At 44.3% G+C, this 25,550-nt stretch overlaps 1 protein-coding gene and 1 pseudogene across 1 annotated transcript; both read right to left on the bottom strand.

Moving 5' to 3' along the window:
- Positions 1 to 3,966: 3,966 nt before the first annotated feature.
- On the bottom strand, positions 3,967 to 23,354 carry GON7 (GON7 subunit of KEOPS complex). Its single transcript, XM_085626486.1, has 2 exons — positions 23,000 to 23,354; positions 3,967 to 7,200 (listed from the first exon to the last, which is right to left on the bottom strand). The coding sequence occupies exons 1-2, from the start codon at positions 23,178 to 23,180 to the stop codon at positions 7,088 to 7,090; spliced, it is 294 nt and encodes a 97-aa protein (XP_085482612.1). The 5' UTR covers positions 23,181 to 23,354; the 3' UTR covers positions 3,967 to 7,087.
- On the bottom strand, positions 5,037 to 6,789 carry LOC146799087 (ubiquilin-1 pseudogene; annotated as a pseudogene).
- Positions 23,355 to 25,550: the final 2,196 nt, after the last annotated feature.

Raw genomic sequence — 25,550 nt, 5'->3', positions numbered from 1 at the left:
AAGGGCCATATGTATGAAGCTGTTTTGGCCATATGTATGAAGCTGTTTTGCAATCGCAAAATAATGGTGTTTGTGATCGCAAAACAGAGACTCCCTATGTACAAGAGCCATCCTGAGTGCAAAATTGCTAATCGCCAAATTAGCCATTAGCTATTTTGCGAGGCATAGATTCTGCGAATATATTTGCGGACTCACAATCTGCGACACGCCAATTGCGAAAATCGCTATTAAGGAGTTCTCAAATTGCAAATTTGCTAAATGAAATGCATGACGAAACAAAATCGCAATTTGCGATTTCACGAAATTCGCAATTTTGCTAATTACCACCAAGAGGCCCACAATGCCACAGGTCTTTCCCACAATGGCTGTATGTGATAGCCAGGAGGCTGCGAATCAGAGCTGCTGCACAGAGAAGGAGACGCCAGGAAAGGATCTTCAGAGCGCCCATTACCCTGTTCCAGTGGAGGAGATCCATGTGAACTACAGGCTGGATGAAGACAGCCTCCTGGACCTAATAGCGGAGCTCTAACCCATACACCCCACATGCAGGACACACACCATCCCCACCCATGTACAGGTATTGTGCTCACTGCACTTACTGGCATCAGGGTGTTTTCAGGGGGTGATGGTCACAGCAGGAGGGGTCTCTCGGAGTGCACTGTCTCGCTTCTTCCACGCGTTCCTTGATTCAATGTACAGAGGCTGCATCACCACATTCAATTCCCCAACACACAACAGGCAGTAGACCAGACCAAGCAGAAGTTCTACCAGATAGCACAATTCCCCCACATAATTGGCTGCATAGATGGGACCCATGTCGCTATTTCCCACCCCCTCACAGAATGAGTATGTGTTCAGGAATCCCAAGTCCTACCGTTTCCTGAACATACAGGTAGTGTGCAATGCCAAACATATCATCACTGACATAGTTGCGAAATATTCAGGCAGCACACTCGACTCATTCATCTTTCGCCACAGTGGTATTCACCGACTCAAAAATGGGGAGTTTGGTGAGGGCTACCTACTAGGTAAATGCATTGGTCACAAGGACACACCAGTAAAGCACAGCAGTGGCAGGACAGTGTTAACCTGATTCTTCTCACCCTGCAGGTGACAGTGCGTATGCTGTTTGTGACTTCATCTTGACTCCCTACCTGAATCCTGCCACCGCTGGGGAGCGGAGGTACAACAGTGCCCACACAGCCACCCGCTGTTCCATTGAGAGGACATTTGGAATACTCAAGAGCCGTTTCCGCTGCCTACATAAGAGTGGAGGAGCACTACAGTACAGCCCCGAGACCTGTTGCAAAATCATGGTCGCGTGTGCCATGCTACACAACATCGCCACCAGGAAAGGCACCCCTGTGGAGCTCACAGATTCAGACTCATCAGATAAGGAGGGGCCAGCTCCAAGATGCAAGCCAGTCGGTGGTATTGGTGCGGCTGCCGGCCGCCAGAGGCGAGATGAGATCATACAGAACTATTTCTAGGTGAGTAAGGATGACAAAATGCTAGATTGGTGCAAAACTGTCTTTTTATTTCCTTTAGTGCAGGAAAGTTACCGTCACACAGCCCGACGTGCACACTATGTTAGTCCAAATGTCTTGCACATGTCAAACACATAGTGCAAGACTTCTTCACAAACACGAGTCAGTCACTCAGGGCTCTTCACCGTCTGCGTGCACGGCTCGTTGCCCCTCGCTCAGGGTGCCCACTGCCCTCTCTTGTGGCATCAGTAGCTCTACCCTCACGTGCACTACGACGTCTGTCCTGCGGGATGGGTGGAGTGATGCTGCTCCTGCTAGACTGCCCATCCTCCTCCAGTGAGCTGAGGGGTCCTGTGCCACGAGTGGCTGCTGCCCGCAGCTGGTCCACCGCACATGTGACTTGCACCAGGCCCCTAGCTACATCCTGGCAGCAGTGTGCCATCTCATGCTGCGTGCTGACACAGCGACGTGCCAGCACCGACGTGGCAGAGGACAGCCTTTTTACAGCCCTTGTACACATGTCCAGGCGAGTGTGGAGGCGCTGTCTCTCCCTGCGCCTGGCTGCACTGTCTTCCCGCATCTCTGTGCACAGTGCCATCAGGGGACCCGTCAGGCCCATGAAGTACGCCCTCATTTGGCGCTGTATTGATTTTACTGTCTTTGCATGCAGGCGCTGTACCTCCAGCATGTTGCCTTCAAGCCCCCCCCCAAAGACCGTGTCCTCGCCTACGGCAGCTGTGATGGTGGACGGCCGTGTCCTGCGCCTGGATGACATTCCTGGAGTGGGACGTGCAGAGGACTGTGCTGTGTGAAGTAAGGCACACAGGCCCTGGACTTGCTGGTCCTCCACACCTGTGTCCAGTGGATCTACCTCCAGTGGTGGCACTGCGAGGCGCCGTCTGCGTTTCACCGGGATCACTGGGCTGCCTTCCTCCTGCTCCTCTTGCCCTGACTGTTCCACGGTGTGGGATGCATCCTCCCCTCCTGCCATAGGTTCCGGTGTTTCTGCTGGTGCTGTGAATGCACACATTAATTAGGTGTCCTGCCTCACATTGGTCATGCAATACATTTTACAGTTTGGAGTTACATGGGTCCTATCTGTCTGTATTTTGCCTTTCCTGATACACACATTCTGATTGTACCTTGCTGGGTGTCACTGCTCACTGTTTGGTGCATGTGACTACATATCCCATAATGCATTGCCGTGTGTGCTTGTGTACATGCACTGGAGTTGCATTCCTGTTTGGTGCCTGGGTCTGTCCTGGGTGTGTGGGTGATGTGGTGATGTATCAGGGGTGCACTCAACCAACTCCTCCAAAGGCGTGGAATCAGTAGCAGTGGACGTCCTACCACCGGTCTTGCCTCAGCCAGCCTTGCAGCCACCTTTTCTTTTGATCTCTGGTCCATGTCATACCAGTGTTTCCTGAGGTCTTCTACGCTGCGGTGGGTCACTTCAATGGCGTTCACCTTCTCCTGGATGTCTGCCCAGATTTTCCTTTTGCATGCCTCTGGCACACGCAGAGATTGCTTGCCAAGCAGGAGCTCATGGCTCACCACCATTTCTTGTAGGAGCACCTCCTGCTCCCTTTCACTAAACTTTTGTTTTCTTTTCCTGGCATTCTCCACCTGCTGCTTGTCCTGTGTGTCCATGTCTCCTCACTCAGAAGCAGTGCACTAGTGCCTCAGCTCTCCTCCCAGCCTCTCACTCTGCTTCTGGAAATCAGGTGCAGCATGGGCAGTCACACTTCCTGGTTGTGATATCATCAAGCTGCACCTGAATTTTCGATTAGCAGATTTGTGATTCCTTATTTGCGAATTCGCAATTAAGGAATCGAAATTTAGGTATTCGCATTATTTTTCTGCGAGTATTTGAGAATCGCTAAATATTAGCAAACTTTTATTTACATCGGGATTTGCAATTCTTAAAATGCGATTCGCAAAAAAAATTAAAAGAAAAAAAAAAACGCAATTTGAGAATCGCAAATTCCGAGTTTGATACATATGGCCCGAAATCCCAAAAGTATCTTCAACTGAATGAAAAGATTTTGCAATACTCCTGTGTTGGTTTCCCCCGAGCCACTTCTTGTTTGTAGACGTAACAAGCACATGTACAAGTTGCCATATACTAAGCAAAATGCAGCTATTGAAACTTAATTTTTTCTCAAATGTTGTTAAAAAGAGTGTTCTCCATGCAATACAAATGAGAATGTTAGTTGTGCAGGGTTTTTAATTCCGGTCTCAATAAGGTGAACGACTAACTGAATTTGAAAACTAACAAAACACCCCCAAAAATATTTTAGGACTTCAAATCCAGGCTGACAAACACCACATCTTTCCTCCTGAAACGTCCTCGTGTGTAAATTTCTTATTTTATTACCACACCCATTCTATGCCACCTTCATTTATTAAAACATGACCTACTTTATCTCCTAGATTCAGGTTTGGATTTCTTAAAAGAAAACATTTTCTGCTGCCAAAGTAAGGTTCAGTAGAATGAAATTACTGTTTATTACATGTGCACAGGAGAAATTACTACAGATGAAAACTCATAAGATATACAGTTTTGTTTCTTTACAAGGCAGTTAAAAGGAGTTCTCAGAATAGCATAAGACACTTTCAATTAAATGTTTTCCAATTACTAAGTCATAATACAGGATCTCAATAGGGTATGGTGACCTGCTTTTGGCAAAAAGCAATTGTAGGCAATTGTGAGGCAATTAATCGCCACAAAGGAGGAGGAAATTTACACAAGGATTTCTGAACGAGGACTTTTGCTGAAATTGTTAATTTAGTGAAAATAAAGTGTTTTTAGCTGAATTTAAAGGCAAAAAATTACAAATGATCCAAAGATAAATGTCAATGTTTGATCACTTCAAAGTGATCACTTTAAAGTTTTGGATTATCTTGGAAAACCATTTCACTGTGAAGTCAAATATTTAAAAAGCAAGTTTCTGTAAACCACTACTGTTTAAAAAGAGAAAAATGGTTCTGATCAGCACGATTTTTCTTCATTTTGAAGTAAAAAATTGGGTGAACAGAAACTGACAGATGTTCACAATGATGGATCATTAGAAGGATAAGAAATGCAACTGCTCGCAGGATTTTATTTCCGTTGAAAAGAAATCACATCCTAAAAATCCGACTGAAATGATATGATGCTCATAGAAATGGCTCCCCCATTTGCAAATATACAGGTTATCAAATTAAAAGGTAATAAACCCAGCCTTTTCCCAACAAAATACATGCAGAAGTCACAATAAGCAGTATATTATTGCCACATATCATACCTTCAATTAAGTTCAGTTTTCTTTTATTATTTTGTATTCTACATAAATTACTACAGAATGCTAACATTTCAAAGCAAATAAATGTGACTGTGATAGCTTTTCAGATCAAAATCACACTAACTACAGAAAGAATAAATGAATTTGGTACATGCAGCAGATTGGAGTAATTCTGAGCTTTGGAGATCAACCACTGCTCTTTATTCTGCCTTTAAAAAGCATCAGAGGGTTTCGTTTATAACAAGAATTCAAAAACACAATGGAATAAGTGGGGAATTTTAAAGAATTAAGAGCTATTATCAAAAATAAATTACATTTGTCAAGTTTCAAAATCCTGCTATGACGGTTGAGATCCAAGTAGCCTTTCTATGGCTCCATTTATATCTCCTCCTGAGGCTATTAGAGCTTGTAAGTTTGCTTCTCGGTTTAGAAAGCCCATGGAACTGAGCTGCTCCAGTTGTTGTTGAAATCTTACTTCAGGATTCTGAGGGTTAGCTCCAGTAAGTGCTTGCAGCATCTGCTGAACGAACTGCTGATGCCCAGGCTCTGTTTACACATGTTGATGGAGTTGTACTTTCAGTAGGTACAGGGGTGGGTGCAGCTGTCCCTGGAGGAACACCAGTGCCTGCCAAGCCTCCAAAACCTGGTGCTACGCCTGGTATAAGCGTTGGTGCTTGTGTTGCTAATGTCTGCAGACCTTGCTGAATCTTTAGCAAAGCTTGCATTGCGCGAGGATTCGACATAGCAGATAATGTGTCTGGACTCTGCATTTGTTGAAGGAAAACAGGAAGTTGTTGCCTCATTTGATCCTGAAGTTGTGGATTTCCGGCAAACAGAGGTTTATTCAGCATCATCTGTGCTGCTAAATCAGGGTTCTGGTTTAATGATTGCATCATAACATGTTCTGCATTAGCTGTGGGGTTTCTGTGATTTGCTGCATCAAGCTCTGCATATCTGGTGTGTTGAACATTCCAGCTCCTAATCCAGAAGTTAAATTTGGTATGGTAGAACTTTGCCCTGTCGTGACTCCACTGGTGGCACTACCACCAATGCCTCCATCACTGCTCGCAGGTGTACCAGTTGTTGTAGAAGCCGGAGTAGTAGACTGAAGAGCTCTTGGGTTTGGTAAACGATCTCTGTTCTCTGTGCGTGAAGGTTGATTAGCTAGGTTTGCTCCATTGCTCACCAACGAAGCAAAAGGGTTTCCGCCAAACTGTTCTTGTGCTGCATTCAACATGGGTTCCTGGATGTCTGTATACATTCGACGTAAAGCGTTATAGCCTCCGGGAATGCTTTCAAGATTGCGGAGGGCTCGGTTTCTCATAATTTCTTGCATCATTGCAGGATTTCTGGCAAGTTCTAGAGTCTCTCATTAGATCAGGATTATTTAGCATGTGACTGATCTCCGGATTACGCTGGATCAGTTGCTGCATTTGAGGATTGGCCATTATTAGCTGTCTCATGAGGACAGGGTTGGAAAGCATGCTCTGTACAAAGGGATTCTCCATGATCTGCAGCATCATCTCAGGGTTGGACATAAGCTACCTCTGCATTTGGCTCTGAAGTTCTGAAAAGTTGGTAGAGTTCATACCCAAACTGCTTAGGCCTGCTAGCCCACCAAGTCCTCCCAGTCCACCCATACTAAAAGGACTGCTGTTTGAGGATGTTGTTGTGGTGGTGGTTGTGTTGCTTGGCGGTGCTGTGGTGGTGGCAGTGGCAGTTGACTGTTGAACCGGGGGATCCTGTGATCTGTTTTGTGTTTTGATGACGAAGTGAACTGTTAGTCCATCATGGATGCCATGCTGGCTTAAAGTGTCTTGATCTTTTAAAATTTTTCCAGCAAAAATAAGAACCAGCTGGTCTATGTGGGATTTGAAACGCTTGGAAATGTCTTCCTTGAACTCGCGCACTGTGCTCTCCTGTCGCACAGCGAACTCCTTGTCTTTTGGGGTCTTGACTGTGACTTTGATGGTGTTGGGGCTTGGGACGGGCTCCGGACTGCCTTCGCTTTCGGACATGGCGCTGGCAACAGGGTAAATGAAGCGCCGCGGAAGTTCGTGTGGGGAAGTGAATAGAACAGGCTCAGACCCTAGCTTGCGTGAAGCTCGGAAGGCAGTCGGAGTTGCTTCTTGCAGATCAGGAGGTAGTTCGGAGACGGATGTTCAGTAGAATGGTTATTGTTCGTGATGTAGTCAAGTGGTCTTACATCACAGCTGTCAAAATGCCTCATTCTAAATTTGTATACATTACAAAAACAGTTTGGTGATCGAGAAAAAGTCATTTTAGTTTACTTTGATCTGTATTAGAATGATTTGGTCATGACTGCTGTGGTTTTTTCCGTTTTGAAGGAGGCTCTGTTGGCAAATTATTTTTGCTAGTGTCATTTAAATCCTCCTCGTCGTCGTCTTCATCAGCGTCCTCTTCCTCACCTATGGAGAGTAAAAACAGCTTACAATCAATACAGGTGATGGTTTTGAAATTCAACTAGATATTATACCCGTTGGGCAAAAGTTAACTGTATTTAAATTCCTATAGAGACAGAGATTTTCAGGGGTAATACCCACAAATCAATCAACTCTGTGAGCATTTCTCCCAGTGACAATCATTTATTTGATTTTCAACACAAATATCGATGGATATACCTAATCTGTCTTTTTATCTGCAAACAAAACCAGATGTATACGAGAGAACACAAATGCATTCACAAAGGGAAACAATAAAGGTGGACATACAAGTCCAACTCCCGCTCCTATAACTTTCCCATCATTGCCACCTCAACACCATCAGAGCTCAGCTCTCTTTTCAGGCGTTACTATCCTCTCAATGCCATTATCCCCGCACCGTCCAACTACCCCACAAAGCCCTACGCCACCATCAGCCTCCTACAATGTTGCTTGTTCCCTTCACCTTCAAACTGTCTGAAATGAAATCGAAGAGATGACTGATCCCTCGGAAAAACTGGTAGGGCCAGGAAGCGGTTAGAATAAGTCTCACATGTGACTATCTGCCCGCCAACTCTACCAACCCTTCAGAGGACAGGAAGTGAAATCAAATCTCGTATTGCTCCCTCTCGCTCCATGACTAATGCACCTAAATTGTTCTTTATTTCATGTAGCAGTACAGACAATGGACATAAACTGAGTACCCCCTGGATACAGTGCTCAGAATGAGCAAATCCGGTTTATAACATAAGAACTAGCTACAGAAACAAGCACTGGCACAGCCAACAGGTCGCACCTTTTTGACCTATTGACAATTCTCTTAGGCGACAATGTACAGCATCAGCTCAAACACGGTTTGATGACGCTATGAGCACACTGCGTACATGTCATTAACCTGCTGGCAGTTGTGTCATTCAAAAGATGCTTGCATGCACAATGAAACCCAATATTTTTTTTATTTACCACTCCCAAGCTGGTGCGCAAAATGAAAAAATGCATTCTCATCTGCGCAAAAGCTCTTTTTTAAGTGGAGCAGCCATGCAGGACAGCAGCTGCCGTGCTCTCCAACAAAAAACTTTTTTTTAAATGACCATGAGAGGTGGGGGAGCTAAGAAGAAGCAGGTGGGCAGTAACCAACAGAGTGGGTGGAGGCAGCATTGAATGACCTTAAGACCAGGGGAGAGGGAAAGACAAATAAAACACAATTTCAAAAATGCATGCATCAAATGCCAAGGAGGGGTAAGCAGAGAATAGGATGGGGGGGGGTGTAGGAAGGGGGCAACACTGGTGTGTGGGGCAGGTAGGGAGTGAAAAGAAGCTCACAAGGTAAAAAGCAGATTGGGGGGGCAAAACTGAGCCCCTAGGGGTAAGTTGAGAATAGCACACGAGAGCAAGAAAACACATTCACTCTAGTGGGGTCTTAAAGAATTGAGTAGTTCCCTAAATGTAAGCAGCAGACCTGTTTAACATCATTTAGAGCAGTGGTTCAACGTGTGGTCAGAGGACTCTTGAGGGTCCGCAAAGCCTACTCAGGGGTCTGCAACGGTTCACAAAATTAAATATTAAAATTAAGAAAAGTAAATATAAATAACATAGCAAAACTGACAGTTCGAAAACTTTTTCTAAGTGTAATTGTGAATTAAACAAAATGGAGGAGGGGGGGCGGGGGGAGTACAGGCAGGATTGGGAGCAAAAAGGAGAGCACGGGGAAGGGTATTTTAGTCAGGATGCAGCATTTGAGAGAGACAGCAAGAAATGCAATGCTGCAATAAAAAGAAACAAGCATTTGCAATGCAATAGGTCTTACATTTGTGAGACTTTGAGCTACTGGCATTGTTAAATGACAATGCCTTTTATTTATGTGTTGATTTTTCAAATAAAAGGCATTGTCATTTACAATGCAAATAGCTTAAACTCTAGCAAATGCGAGACCTATTGCATTGCAAAAGCTTGTTTTTAAATAGCTCTTTAGACTGCTTCTTTGTAGCAGTCTTCTTTTGAAAGATGAGGGGGTTGTAAGTAAAGTGATGCAGTCCAGGGTCACACAACGTAGGTTGGGGAAAAAGGGCAATCTGTGATTTGAACTCGAGACCCCGGCGTACAAAGTATTTAAACTATTCGTAGCAGAATGGATGTGTTATAGCTCCTAGAGCTGCAGTCTCATCGCCACCATACGTTTTGCTTACATTAAGAAATGTGTAGTATTCCGCCCCGAGGATCAGTGACCTCTGCGCGAGTGGTGCGCCTCATAATGTCCAGTGCACTTTTAATGCTTGGTTCCCAGTGCTTCTCCGCAGGCACGGCCAGTGATGCTGCTCTGTTAGTGAGCCAGTACTAGTACCTCGAACAAAGGCTGCCAATCAGTCAGTGAAACAGTGTCAGCATCTCCCTGCAAGGCAGTCTGATCTCTGGTTGGACAGTTCCTGCACCACATGGCAACGCCACAGGTCTGCTGGTGAGATGGAAATCAGCTCTTTTCAGTACAGTACTGGTACTTCTCAGCAGCGTTGTGAAAGCAAATACTAAAATATTTTACTGTACTTGTAAAGGGGCGCTGTGCTGAAACCTAGAGCGTGGTGCCCTGGAGGGGGGGGGGATGGGAGGGGGCTGCGGGCAGCAGGCACCATTATTGAGTGTGTGCAGTGTTAATTTAAATTAAAAAATAAAAACAAGGATTACGTGAACAACAAGTGAAAGGCGCTAGTGTGCTATATTAAAGTTAAAGCTGGTAAAAGTAAAATATTAAAATGTTTTACCGTACTTGTAAAGCAAGTGTCATGCTGAAACCTAAAGCGAGGTGCACAGGGGCGGGGGGATGCTGGGGGGGGCGGGAGGGGGCTGCGGGCATCAGGCACCATTGTTGAGTGTGTGCAGTGTTAATTTAAATTAAAAAATAAAAACAATGATTACGTGAACAAGTGAAAGGCGCTAGTGTGCCATATCAAAGTTAAAGCTGGTAAAAGTAAAATATTAAAATGTTTTACTGTACTTGTAAAGCAAATGTTATGCTGAAACCTAAAGCGAGGCGCACAGGGGCGGGGGGAGGCGGCGGGCACCAATGCTTAGCGTGCGCCATGTTAAATTAAAAACTAAAACAATGATGAGGTGCACAAGTGAAAAGCACGAGTGTGCCATATTAAAGTTAAAGCTGGTGAAAGTACTACACTAAAATGCTTTACTGTACTTGTAAAGCAGGCACTGTGCTAAAACCTTAAGTGCGGCAGGGGGCTGCATGGCGCGCTGAATGTGGGCAAAGCACATCATGCCTGCAGTAAGAGAAACTCAATAAAGAAAATAGTGCTTACAACACTAAATAACACGTACCCTGTAACAACCGAAGTAAAAGGGCCAGTCTCCATGGGAGGTTACAAATAAAGACAAGGCAGGACTAACACGCCTATTTACCAATCAGAAGTCAGCATTTACAAAGGACAATGACAAATATGGGCGGGGTGTGGGCGGGGATTCTATTCCATACTCCAGTACAGCTAGTCTCACAGAGCAGTGCATGCGCGCGGACTCTAGGCTCGACCTAAAAAGGAAAGTATTTCCCGGATGTGCAGGTGTGGTACGATAAAAGTCATCCAATCAAAAGAAACTCTCTTGATTGGGTATTTCCCCAAAGGCTGCTTGATGCCATTATACTCTTGTACACAAATACTTGGATTCAGGTTAAGCTAGGTGATGGCTTTAACCCTTCTCGCAGAATTAAAACTTGCAATGGTCTTAAACAAGGCTGTGTACTGGTCCCCTGTCTTTTTTAACCTTTTTATGTCAGACTTGTTGCAGTACTTTGAAACTGTTAATACCCACCCTCCCAAACTTACTAATGGTCATCTTAAATATCTTCTTATTTTTCTGTAAGTTTTATACAAAGTAACACCGTTTTTTTTAAATGCCACTCATCCACTTAGTAGATGTGCTTAGAAGTATACTCAAACTGGGAAATGATGAGCTAGGTTTTCCGCGTTGGCACCTTCCTGAGAACTGCTGTATGGGCTCGTAAAACGATGTGCAAACCACGAAGAACGCTTGTATTGTGCTTTTAAACAGTATGTATTTTTGACCATGCTATTTAAATTGTTTTCATTATGAATTTTAATGTATTGTATGCGCTGTGCTTTTATGGATATGGTGCTATCCGAATAAAGTCTTTTGGAACTTTTTTTTTTTACTTGAAAATATCTTCAGAATGCAGACAACACTATTTTGTTGCATTAAACTCCTATAGGTCTATAACAACTAATCACTGCATTTGATGAATACATTTTAGCTAACTGTTTGGAGATGAATGTCAAGAAAAGTAAGATTATGGAAATTTACCCAGTGAAGTTTAAGTCTCGATCTTGGAAAGCGAGAGGTGGGCTAATTGGTCATGAAGACTTAAGTATTTCGGCATTCTATTTGATAATAAAGTCTCATTCAAAAGCCTTTTCAATGTTTTAAGGGCAAAAACATCATCTTTAATATATGCTTTTAAGTCACTACGCAAATCATTGAGACGCCAATCATACGAACACCTTCTTAAAGTCATGGAAGCGAGGTTACAACCAACCATTGCATATGGCTCACCTATCATCAGGGGAAAACTACTGGATTTATTATTAATTAGGGCTGTAAGTCCGGCTTTGGAATTCCTCTCAACTGGCCAAGCCGAAATTCGTTTGGAGTTTGGTCTCCAAAGACAGTTCTTGGTGGTGCAAGGGTAATTTTTTTTATGTATGCATTCTCTGTTTTTATCCGATTTTGGCTCCCTAGCAAATAACAGCTGCTAAGAAATAAATCACTCTGAATATGTTGGCGCTTGGAGATCTTATATTTTAACATGTTTCCATAGTTTTGACCTGCAGCCTGGGTTTCCAGAGATGAATAAGCTTAGTTTTGAGCAGTTTTTAAATAGAAAGATAAAAAGTAACTCTTTCATTGTGGATCAAAGGACTTGGTGGCAAAGAAGCATGCCTGGACAGTGATTAATTATCAGAGTCTGAATTCAGAATTATCGGATTACCTACTTTCCGGCACGCATGAGGGATAAATTTTTTGGTCGAGCCTAGCGGCAGCAGGGATGCACTGCTCGCTCAGTGAGGCATGCAATAGTTGAGTCTGCTGTGTAAGCTTCGCCCACTCTCCGCCCATACTTTCATTTGCTGGTGTCATTGTCCTTGGTAAATGCTGGCTTCTGATTCATTATGAGGTTTGTTAGTCCCTCCTTGTTACCTCTCTGTCTCCATTTAGTACCGCTCATGAGGACTCAATCTTTTACTGTGTCCTTACTCGGGAGCTTTCATTACCAGCTCAGAGAACTATTTACTTCATTAAGGGACACAGCACGGGGTGCCAGCTTCAGTAATGGTGGCCACTTCCTACCTAATTTGCATTTTGTTTTCTGTTATTTTTTATTTTAAACTTTAATACGTAGAGCGGCGCCCGCTTCAGGGACACCACGCTTAGTTTATCATTCTTTTTTTTTTTTAATATTGAGCGCGGCACCCGCTTCAGGGAGACCGCGCTCAGTTTATTTTATTATTTTCCTTGTTTTAACTGGTTGACTGGACAACCTGAGCGCCAGACGGGGAACCATGTTCAGCAGGGCGAAGCAGGAGGGTGCCATGATCTGTGAGGTAGACACAAGGTCGCACAGAAAGGACGAGGCTCCGCCTAACACCTTGCGTTATGTTGACACTGCTGGCACAGAGGCCAGAGTTAATCAAACATGCATAATGTACTTTGCTTTAAGCAGAGGAATTCACTTTTAAAAAAATGCTTCGAGAGGAAGAAAGCAGTTTTGGGAACACATGACTCACTCCTCTGTTAGAGGTCAGATAATTATGAGGGGGGGGGGGGGTGTGCACACATGGGGCGTTATGGTGGTTATTTACCTGTTGCGTAACATCCCAACACAGATAAAGCCTCTTCATGCCTCACACACTGTATATGTGTGTCCGCCATGGAACTCCTGGGTTTACTTGTGCAGCCGCCTTAGACATGAAAAAGTAGCCCACTGAATAGCACAGCCTAGGATTTATGATGCTCCTGAAAGATACTGGCAGGGCCACCTTTGCTCCGATTTAGAGTAAACTTCAGTTTTGACTCTAGGTCAGTGTTTCCCAAACTGTGGTCCGCGGACCCCCAGGGGTCCCTGACACATTCCTAGGGGGTCCGCAGGCAGCAGTTTTGAAAGCACCGCAAAGTATCTTGTTTAATTAGCAGTTTTCAAAGAACAATAAAAGTGTCAGGATAACACCAGTGATTAATGTCCCTGCTGCAGAGAGATGAGAGTGTTGTCCAGTGGCAGCTTTGACTTATCTAATGTAGCACAGAGGGTTAATATGCCGGGTTAATATGCCTACTGCAAAGAACGTGTACCATGCATTTTAAAAAACAGTATTTTATATGCATAGGTCAGTGGGTTACTGCTTTTGTCAGAGAGATTCTTTTGTTACTGTGCAGTTCATAAGTGACAATCGTAATCTAGCACAGTGACCTATAAACTATCATCAAACAGCTGCTTGCAAACTGCAAGGTACAAGTTAGTGACTTATGTTTTTTCCCAGTCTTTCATTACCCTGATGCTTCTAAAAAGGTATATTTGAGTGGAAATACATTTTTATTGTTAAAGTCAATACTAACCACTGTGTTATGTTCTGAATCCTGAGTTTGTGCTTCTCCAGACCAAGCACTCTTTAAAAATGCCTACCAGTATGAATGACGTGAATTCTACACCTTGTAGTCCCCTTTGCCTTGTGTAACATTTTCTATACACTGATTTACACGTATGATTCACTGTCTCTATGTGTGTGATGTAAAGTGCTCTGACATCCTACAATGGTATGAGAGATGCTATAAAAAATGAAATACAGGTGACAGAGGGGCTATGGGGAGATGAGAAGCACTGTTGGAGGGTGATAGTGGGGAAATCATTGAAGACCCCCTAGAAAGATTGTCGTATTCTGGTGCATGGTCAGGTCTTCATTTACTATTCTTTAAAAGCTAATACAATTCAATATATAATGATAAATGTGTTGTAGACTGCACCATTGTTTCCTAAATGTTTTGGGGGGAGAGCCTCCCAAAGCCCCCTTTGTAGTGGTCAGGCTCACTCACTGCACTTGGTGTACACCGTATGGGGACTGGTCTGAAATCATTTGCCAGGGCTGCTTTGGATTTCCAGTCTGGCCCTGGCAGGAGCAGGAGCCTCGTACTGCGAAATAAAACCAACCATTGAAAAGTTAGTCACAGAGATTCAGCACCAACCTTCCCATTAATGTTTTTCATTTGCTTACAAATTTTTTCAATAATAAAATACAACAGAAGTGGCAGAGAGTGTTGTTAGCCTCCTTGGCTTAACAACACACTCCGCCACTTCAGAAACACAGGGCTGCACCATATTTACAAGAATATGGTGCAGCCCTACGTTTCCCCTGCGCTGACGTTACACTTAACAGGGGAAGATTGTTTATGTACAGGAAGGTCCCCATTCCTGCACATAAGAAATCTTGAAGTGTTGTTTTGTCACTTTTATGTGTGCTGCTTAATGCAGCACATATGGAAGTTACAAAATGTCTTTTTTTTTTTAAAGATTGTTGATATGCAGGAAGGGTCACCTTCCTGAACATAAACAATCCAAGGCGTTTTGGAAAAATGAGGGGAAATTAAGCATTTCTCCTTGTTTCACCAAGTTAAGACCAGGTTTTCCCTGGTCTTAATTTTGGCGCTGCCTCCCATTTACGCTGCCCTTGTAAATAGGGGGCCGCGTCAAAATCAATGGGTGTTGCAGGGGAAACGCCCACCGCAACACCCACTGCCCACCCCTTTCACGCTAAGCATTGGGTGAAAGGGGGTCTTATTTACAAGGCAGCGTTAAGCCACGTTAAGTGGCTTAACGCTGCCTTGTAAATAAGGCGAAGCCCCTATCGCCACGGGAACGTCTCAAACAGTGATGTTACCATGGTGATAGGGGCTTGTAAATATGTACCTAAAATCATTAGTAATTCGAGTATTTGCTTTGTGTACACACGTGCGTTAATTTTTTTTGAATTACTGTTTCAATGTTTGAAATTTAAATCCTTCAAATTGCTTGGGGGTCCCCTGCTTCCAGTGGTGACTCAATGGGGTCCTCAGGAGTCAAAAGTTTGGGAACCACTGCTCTATCCTAAGGGGACGACACGCAACTGCTTTTATCCTTAGATAAGGATACAGAGTTACTGGAACATCGCTTTGCTAAGGGCATGCAAGCCGTTTCTCGTTGGATGACAGCAAATTACCTCTGGGTGAATGCGGCTAAGACCGAGCTCTTGTTGTTTGGCTCTGCTCAAACAACTTGGTCCCCAAACTGGTGGCCTGCTATGTTAGGCCCCGCACACATGGCAAAGAATGTAGGGGTCCGATTGGATAACTCCCTACATATGAGAGACCAAGTCATGCCCACCTCAGGGGCCTGATACAACACTTTGAGTCTTTTGCACAGAGTGTTCCAGTGGCTGCCCTTATCAGTCCGAAGAACTCGGATTCAAGCCCTGGTCATCGGCCGACTTGATTACTGTAATGCTCTTTTAGCATCTGCTAACAAATCCCTCGAGTAGACTGCAGATAGTCCAGAATGTTGCTGCGTGTCTGGCTTTCAAAATGCCTCCTCTCACTTCCTCCCGGCCTCTGCTGAGACAGCTTCTCTGGCTTTCTATTCGACAGAAAATCAAGATTAAACTCTGCTGCCTTGCGCATAAGGCTCTTTATTGTGTGAGCCCTAGCTATCTGGCAGAATTTTTTTTATTTTACCGTCCGAGCAGACTTCTTAGATCCGAGGTGAAAGGGCTGCTTGTGGTCCCCCGCTACAGGAAATTACAAACAGGAGGCAAAACTCTTGCCTACCTTGCTCTGAAATATTGGAACACTCTGCCCGAAGACCTGTGCAAATGCACCAGTCTTTTTTGATTCAGGAAAATCCTGAAGACTGAATTATTCCGGGACTGATTGTGCCTGACCGGTCTCTTGTCTCCGCTGCAGCGCGGAGATGCCCCTTCGGGGGTGATTCCGGCACTTTATAAATCCCATACAATACAATACAATGTGATGATCGCATAAACATGTATTTTGCTGGGTCCGGATGGCCGAAGGATAGGGTTGTGTTTACTACAGGGCTGCAGTGGGTGTTTAGATCGGTTTCCCCAAGTACAGTTACATGATTTTGAGTTATGCTTTTTCTGCTGTAATCCGTGTACCTCCCCCTTCCGTTTTCCACCTCCTCCCCAGATGAAGGAAGCTGGTGTGTGAGAGACCGGAAGCAGAAGCAGCGGGTTATTGTGCCCTCCAATGTGCTTGGTCGGATCGGAGACACAGGTCCTCACGTAGGATCTGGTACTTAGGTGGCAGTGCTTGTTACCCACACGTTGCCAATGTAGTTCATGTTTGTAAACATCCGTACAATACAGATTACTCTTGTGCTAGTGGATATGTGCCAGTCATTAGGCCTGGGCAAAAATTTCGTTCCGTTCGCGGAAATTGCGATAATTTGACATTTTTGCGTTCCGCGGAGAGCGCGAAAATGTCAAAAATTCCGGTTTCCGCAGCTTGGCGATAATTTGTTTCTTGCTCGCGCTGTAAAATAATACATTCTCGTGCGATCGCCTTACCTGAATCCCTGCGTTCGCCGACAAGTTTTCTTGATCCGGTCGCGTTCTCCATGAGATGTTGTATTGTTTTTAGCCATTTGCGCTGTCTCGCGACAGTTCGCGCCCGCAGTGACGTCGCGCGATCACGTCTTTCTTCTCGCGATCATGCACCGCGAGAACAACTCAAAACAAGATGGCCGCGCCCGCAAGCAACCACATGGGTAAGTTGGCGACCCGCAACCATGCAGAAAATCTCGCGAACATGCCGGAAAAAAACTTCCGCATCTTCGCGATATTTCTGCTTGTTTGCGATAATTTTAAACATTCTCGCGATAATTTGCGAAGGTTAATTCCGCAAATTCCGCCCACCCCTACCAGTCATGCTATGGTCACATAAAAATATCAAATATAGTGTTGTTTTAAATGTATTTATAATATCTAAAGATGAAGCTGGACTTAAAGTAAACACTGATATTTCATGGGTGTAAAGTCTTCTGTCAATAGTTTGCGGCGCCCTATTCTGTTTTTTTGGTGTTTGCTTTTTATGACTTGTAGTTTTGCTTTTTCTACTCTAACTACGTTATTAAACTACGTTATTTCTTGAATGTTATGATTGATGTATGCTGGGTTAGGTGGTATTTGTAGAGTAGAGAGAACATTGGGTACTGTGTTGGTCTCTGCGCACTTAAATAAGAAAGTAAAAAACAGACTTAAGTAAGTTACTCCACTTTAACATGGGCCTATGTAAACATGTTTGGACTTTTAAATATGCATTGTGATTTTTCTGTGTATACTTAGTTAACATGCGCCGAGTTGTTTTTAGGACGAGCCTGAGCAGGTTATGCGCTGCACTGCGAGCCATGCTGTATTGGAATATGGACTTGAAGCCTCACACACTCTCCACCCATATTTGTCATTGGCTTGTGTCATTGTCCTTCGTAGATGCTGGCTTCTGATTCTTTAATAGGCTTTTTAGTCCCTCCTTAGTATCACCTTGTCTTGATTTAATAAACAAACAAAATCAACTGAAATTAAAACCAAAAAAGGCTAAATTCATCAAAAGTTTGACAATCTAAAAAAAAAAACCTATAAAATGAGAGAGTCACTAATACAGACAGCTACAATATGTAATTGAAAGTATTACACATCCGTATAAACAGTACATAGGACGAAGCCCCCGGTACTTTAGTACTTTGTACTCGTCAGTTATCGCCCGTATTAACGGGTTTGTGTAGTAAGATAGGCGTCGACGCGTTTCGATGGGTAGATTATGTCTCCATCTTTTTCAAGACCAAAGATTTTTTGGACTCTTATAATATTTAAAAACAGAGGGCTTGCACCATGTTCAGGAATATACCTTTTATTTTTTGGGCAGGCTGCCTTCAATACATTGGGCCAATAATTGTGAATATTTTTAATAGAGAGACTCCTCTCAAAATGTCTTCCAGGCTCTACGATTGATCTTTCATTTCTTTAGACTTGTTTTATTCACATTTCCTTATCTCATTAATGAAATGTCACTGTTGTGAACCAGTTAAGAAAACTGTATGCGGTATATGTAGCACTCTTAAAGTAAGACAGTGTCGATTTCCAGTTTACACCTCTTACATATTTCTTGACTCTCTAGTCGTCGAACATATTTAGTTTCTTTATTGGAGCTTCATATGCGTGGTTTCCTTCTTATGATTTTTATGATTAGGGTTTGAATAAGTCGATGTCACCAGATTCGGTCGACACGAAAGGAATCATCCCTTATCACCATGCTTTGAAGGACTTAGGAAGAGACTGTCTATTTATTTAAGACTAACGACTTGGAGTTCTTTTTATCTGAAAGGCCTTGCCGATATGGAAATTGTTGTATCAGGATAATTGTATCTAAACGCCAGGGATGCCTTAGAACATAATATTATTAAATCGCCAAGAAAAAGTCTTGGGATTAAGACGAAACACGTGTTGGCTGATGTTTGCTGAAATTATACAAACAAATCAACAATGGAAACAACAAATTTTCTGGACTCCTAAGGATTATTTCTGTTCATGAGAAAAGATAACATCAACTTGGGATCTTTGTATCTGATTGGGACTAAATCCATACTGTGATCTTTCTTAGGACTAATTTGTCTTACTGAAAAGAGTGCTGCACAAAAGGTTCTAATATATGTAATGTTTGTAGCACATTAACTTGTTAATGTGCAAATAGCACCTTCTGGTAGTAAGGGGCTGAGCCTACAGAGCACCTCGCTTGAGCTTACACTTTTTTCACACAGTATTGTTTTTAAGAGTGATAAGTCAGTGTTTGATATGCAGTAAATTCCCTTTTGGGGACCACTACTAACAATCTTGTGAAGTTATAGCTACACATTCTAAGCCCATTTTGGTCTCCCTTTTGAATTATCGTCTTCCTCCTAAAAAGCAACATAGCTCTAGAAACTTAATCATGGTTACCATCAGGGCTTTAAGAGGGATAAAAAAAACTGGGGTCTCATAGGGGCGTGGTCTAAAACACTTAAGCTAAAAATCTGTACTTTAGCATAGTGTGCTGTCCCACTGGTATTTTGCTGCGTCCGTCCATTCAGCCAGATATATAACACAAGTAACATTACACCTTCAACAAGCCAGGGCTACTGGCTTTGCCAATTGTCATAAATTTCATATTGAATAAGCAACAACTATGACTTCTATGGATAATATTGGAAATGCTTTCGTTTTTAGGTCTCGCTCTCGAGACCTATTGTCGCCAAGATGCGTCTCAAGGGAGACAGACTGGGGCACGCGCAGTGTTGTGGTTGTGGTGATTGTTGTCTGTGAACACGCTTCACATGAACAGCATTTGCGCGTTGAGTGCTCCTCTCCGGAAGACCTGCTGAGTTAATTATAGGTCTGCAGCGTGGGGCGCCTGTCGGCATGCTGTGATAATGACCTTTTTCGCTTAGTTGCTTGGTCACTCTGCCCATAGACCGTGGAAACTCAACAGGTGTATTATCCTACGGATTTAGCACATCCTACAAAAATTCAAGAATTTTCCATGACCCCTCAATTCTAAATTATGTCCATAGCCTAGATGTTTGTTTGGCCAAAGGCCACGCCGAGATGCCTCTCAAGGGAGACAGACCGGGGCACGCGCAGCAATTGGGGTCGAGGTCTGTGGACGCGCTTCTGAGACGCGCTTGCGCAGACGCACACACACACACACACACAGACACACGCGCGCGCACACACCCCGCCGCTGTCGACCCCCCTCACCGCATCCGCGGCTGCCTAACGCGCGCGCGCACACACCTCGTACTGACTTGCTTCGGAAGGGAGACAGGAGATGGGCACGTGCAGGGCTGACTGGAGGTTGTGAACACGCACGTACAGACACGTGATGTGCACATCTCCTGTCCCCCTTCTGTCCTCGCAAGCCTCATGCAATTATTTTTTTTTAAATGCGCACGCACGCTCCAAGCTCGGCGCGCTTTACACGTACAGCATGCCCCACTTACCGGCTCCTGTACATTGGCGCTGCAGATGTGGACGATGCAGTTAAAACCCCGGGACGGGGAGCGCTGCGGGTCCAAGTACCCGTACATGCCGGCAGTAGTGTCTTTTTCTCGCTGCTGTGAAGGCTTCCCAGGTGCTACCTCCTTCGATTCAATACAGTGATCTGACTTGCCCCGGTACTGCTCTCAAGCCCTCTCCACTGCTCCTAGTGTTAGGTCCGCTATAGTCAGGTCTCTGAACCTGCCCCAACTGTCAGCTGTCTACTCAAACACCCATCCCACACATGCGCCATGCGCAGAGCAAGGCAAGCCTTACGGCGGGCGCACTTGATCCTTACGTGCTACGTCACAAGGGCTTGTTGTCAATTGTGATGAGTAACCTGGGAGATGGAGTGGCCTTGCACATTTACAAGGCCTGGAGCTGCTGTCAGACAGTGACATGGGCAGAGACCCTCATGCAGCCTCCCTGCCAGGGTCCCACGGTCTGTTATGAGCCGGGTCAGCAGGGAGCGTTTAACCGCAGTGAACACAAAGTGGAAAAACCGCCTCGGTTTAAGATTATACAAGCTCTGCTGTCCCTGACTGACTTCAGACCATCAAACAACAAAGGTTTACATCTAGCAGCAACGGTTGGAGTACAGTCCACTGCCCCCCAACCCAGTCACTCTCCTCCCAACCCGGCTGGGCCTCCTCCACGGCCCTGGCATCTAACTAGCGCTCAGCCCTGCTCTAAGCGCTACATAAAAGGTTTGGGGTGAAAGGAGTCGGGGGTTGGTGGCGGGGGGGGTTGTTATAATATTCAAAGTAAAGAAAGCCTATTCTTTACATATTATCTTCTTTTGGGGAGTCGACACCTGCTGTGTAATCCCCCAATGCCCCCACCTCCCTACCCCCCACAATACACACGCACCGGCCCGTCACAAAAGTGAGTGGTTTCAGCACCCGCCAGGGTGTACAGTAGCCCTGCTTGCGTCTCCTCGTGGGGGGCTCTCACTGCTCCCCCTCTTCTTCCTGAGTGACTCAATAGGGTCCGGAATGTGACAGCTCCTTTGTGCGTCTCTGATAGCAGAGGAGTAATCACCAAACCGGAATGTGGTTGCACACTTAGATAATAGGTAGGCTGTTGCGTAAAGAAATGGCAACCACATGACAGTGGAAGGATGAAAGGCTGTAACAGCCCTGCCAACATTAGGACCCGTGCCCTGTATTGTACAAAGTTCCTAGGCGACTTCTGTCATGCTAAGATAAAGGCCAGTGGGAAGGAATCTAGGACCCTGCATGTGCGAGTCACCATACTACTTTTCAATACCCACGGGCATTTTATTAATACTCGAAACTCCCACGGGCCACGAAACACTCTTTCCAAATTGCCTAGGCGCTTTACAAACGGTGCTGCAGAGCTACGCTCGCATAAAAGACAGAGCACTCGTTTTATAGACCTCCGAAGGATGAAAGGCAGAGTAGACCTCAGTGGGATTTGGACCTGAAACAGCGCAGATGTTGACAGCCACAGTGGTATCTCTAGAAGTGATTTCTAGGGGCTTGGGGACAGGGGAAGGAGATGCAACTGGCCACAAATATAATTGGTGGAGCCATCTATAATGGGCAATCGTGAAGGGTGTTTGTGCACGTGTGTGTACACACATCTGTACTCACGCACATACAAAGTTATAGTAATCGCATTCACAAAACACTGTCCGTTACAGACTCATGTATTTCCTTAGTCACTGATTTACAGTGAGAGGTACTTGGACAACATGGGAAAGAACAGATTTAAATTGTTTTTCACCATCACTGATGCTAACACACCGAGTGCCAGCTGAAGTGCACAGCCTTTCAAAGCAACATTTGCATTCTGTAGCTTGTGCTCCAGTGAAAGTTTATATGACTGTCGCCTACTCAGGCTGACGAAACGACACTGGAAGCAACTGGAGCACACACGGAGAGTGAGCCAAGATCTGCAGACAAAGATGTTCAAATCCACACTAAGATGCGACCAGCAGCAAATCCGGAAGACCAAGCGCACAGCCCCCCCCAAGGCCGCATCAATGGCGGCACCAGCAAAAACAAGCTTTTGCAATGCAATAGGTCTCGCAGTTAACCGAGTTTAAGCTAATGGCATTATAAATGGCAATGCCTTTTTTTATGTTTTAAAAACAAAAATAAAAGGCATTGCTATTTGCAATGTCAATAGCTCAAACTCGCATAAATGCGAGACCTATTGCATTGCAAATGCTTGTTGTGGCGAGGTTGTGGCGTAAGGCTAGAGCTGACGACTTTCAAGCTGGGAAAGCAGATTCGACCCACTCGTCCACTCAACATCCTGTGATTCAAAACATGAATATGTGCTTGTGTTATGGAACTGGTGCTGATGTTTACGCTATATAAAACAGAAAAACGATTCTCTTGAAGTTACATCGCAAGCAGTGAGGGATGGTGTTTTGCAGAGTTACGCTTTTTTTTATCTCCAGTAAAAATGGAGAGCCCGATTGGGCACCTGCTTCAAAGATCTGTCGGTGCCGAGCACCTGCAGGAACCGGCCCACTTAAAGCCCTGGTTCCTTCCTTGCAAATCCGTAGCAACCTATTAATACGGGTTATACTTCATTTATATGATGCAAATACTATACAATTTTTTTTAATGGAATGGCCCTCATGAGTTTCCCTCATTCACGAGACAGCAGGGACGCTCGCTCACCTTCAACGCTTTGGTCTCCAGCACCTGTTTTCTCTTTTAGCACCAACTCGCTCAGCACGTGCGACACCTCTGCTTTCAGCTGCTCCAGACCCACAATCAGCCCCTTGCAGCTGTTGTCGCATGGCACTAGAAACTTTCGCTTTTCTCCGTCCCGGTAGCTCAGCTCTCCCTGAATTTCCATGCTGCGTAAAGCAGCCCAGTGGAGCTGTCGGGAAAATAATTAGGAGAAAAACATGCGAAACAACGACAGGCACGGCTACCAAATGCACCTAAAAAGCGGATCCGATGCGAAAAACCACACAGACACAAGATCGGACCCACATTCAAAGAACCAACGTGATGAAAGTGAATCGACAAAGAAGAAGGACTAAACTAGGAAAACCTAAAGAAGGCTTGGTAGCCATCTTAAATTGGTGTTATTTGTCGTTCAGTGTGGAGAACATACCGCCATGGGTACATAACTGATTTAAAACGTACATCAACTGACGGAAGTATGTTTTTTTTTCCATGGAGTAATGCAAATACACATACATATAATTCTCCAAAGTATTCTAAAATCTAGAAATGATTTGAATAGTTTCCTTAAAAATATTTTACATCAATTACAATCCCTTTGTTTAAAATGTGAAATGTGAAAAATATTTACAATGGGATACGGTTTAAGATACTAGATATTGATAACCAAAAAACCGAGATATACTATGACTGCAATTTTGTCCAGCGACATAAAAGAAGGCCCATAGTTTTCTAAATTGAATGCCTGTATGTTTAACTTTACGCACATTTTAAAATATGTTTCAACAAGGGGTAGTCCGTATTCGTAATTTTTGGAACCTGTAACCTATTTCTGTTTTAAAGACTTAAGATGCATGTGTTTGAGCCCATATCAATGTAAAATTGAGTAGCCATTGAGAAGGAAAGTGTAGATTTTCCTAATATATTATGACGGAAAGTCTTAATTTTATTAATGACACGGAGGCGAGTATTATGCTTTCTTTTCTTGCTTTATTCCAATAGCAGCAAGATAAACTAACATACCCAGAAGGCTTGGTGAAAAAACTACCAGCCAATGGTAAACGAAGAAACAAATCATTATCCAATCATAGCTTAGTTCGTAATATAAGGTCTATCCTGACTGCGAACAGCCCTCTTTCTTGTGCGAGCAATTACAGAGAATACAAAAATAAAGGAGTAACGGAAAACAAAATGCATAAAGATAGAGTCCACGTGAAGACTTCCTTTCCAAAGAGCACCAGAGGAGACTCGGAGAGGAGATCAGATCCAAGCATGGTAGGCGATGGAACAGAAGAAGCGATCTTGGCAGGATCCGGGATAACCTCAGGATGACGCTGGTGGAAGCGCTGGAGTGCCTGTGGGGAGGGAGAACAATTGTTAGAAGTGTTGCGGCGGGATAATACTCGCCTCCGTGTCTTTAATAAAATTAAGACTTTCCGTCATAATATATTAGGAAAATCTACATTTTATGGCAAGACCGGAGGCTCCTATTATGCTTGTTTAAAGCATATCTACCACTAAAGAAGATGCAGTAACTACCGGTTTACAATAAAATGTACGAAACACGGTATCATTAGACCAATCTGCTGATTTCAGGATGTCCTCCAGACGGGAGCCAGCCCAAAAGGCTTTAGAAGCCATGGCTCCCCTAGTGGAATGAGCTCCGAAAACGGAGACGTCAATACCGGCCAGGGACATGACCCAACGAACCCAGCGGGCCAGAGTGGCAGAGGAAACAGGGTGAAAGGGTTTACGGAAGGAAATAAGAAGTTGGGAGCTGGAGGAAGTCCTGAGATCAGAGGTTTTACTCTCATAAACTTTAAGGCATTGACCTACACACAACTTGGGATTGGAGGGAAAATAGGGATAGAACACAGTATTTAAATTAGTCTTTGTGCGTTTGCGAATATGGAACAGCACACCGGTAGGAGTGAACTGGCGAGAAGAGACATCCATGGCCTTCACATCAGATACTCTTTTAATGGAAAGTAAACATAACAACATAGTGAGTTTGGCTGAAATCATTTTCAAAGAAAGAGCAGAGTTATCAGGCCAATTAGAAAACAACTGTAAAACCAGATTAACATACCATAAAGTAGAATACTTAGCCAACGGAGGTTTTGAAAAACGAACTCCTCTCAGCAATCTGCAGATCAAGGGATGAGCTCCCGCAGGTTTTCCATCAATATGGGCATGATTTAGAGAAATGGCGGATCTGTACAGGTTAATAGTACGATAAGATTTGCCAGAACTGGCCTCAGAAGCTAGGAAGTTAACAATAAGATTTAAAGAGGCTGAAAAGGGATCGACAGATTTCTGGAGACACCAGCTTGACCAAAGAGACCAGGCGGATTTGTAAGCCTTGGAGGTTCCTGGGGCCCATGCACGACTAATGAAGACTGAAGCTTCCTGCGAAATGACGAGATCAGAAGAGGAAGGCTGGAAATTTTTCATGCGGACAGCACCAGTGATTGGTCGGTGATTAGAGGGTGAGGATTGCCCAGGGGGTCCGAGAGAAGATCGGGAAGTGAGGGAA

Source organism: Triturus cristatus, chromosome 9, assembly GCF_964204655.1.
Source record: "Triturus cristatus chromosome 9, aTriCri1.1, whole genome shotgun sequence".
Lineage (NCBI taxonomy): Eukaryota > Metazoa > Chordata > Amphibia > Caudata > Salamandridae > Triturus > Triturus cristatus.
Note: the sequence above shows the minus strand (reverse complement) of the source record. Positions and strands in the feature narration are given on the sequence as shown.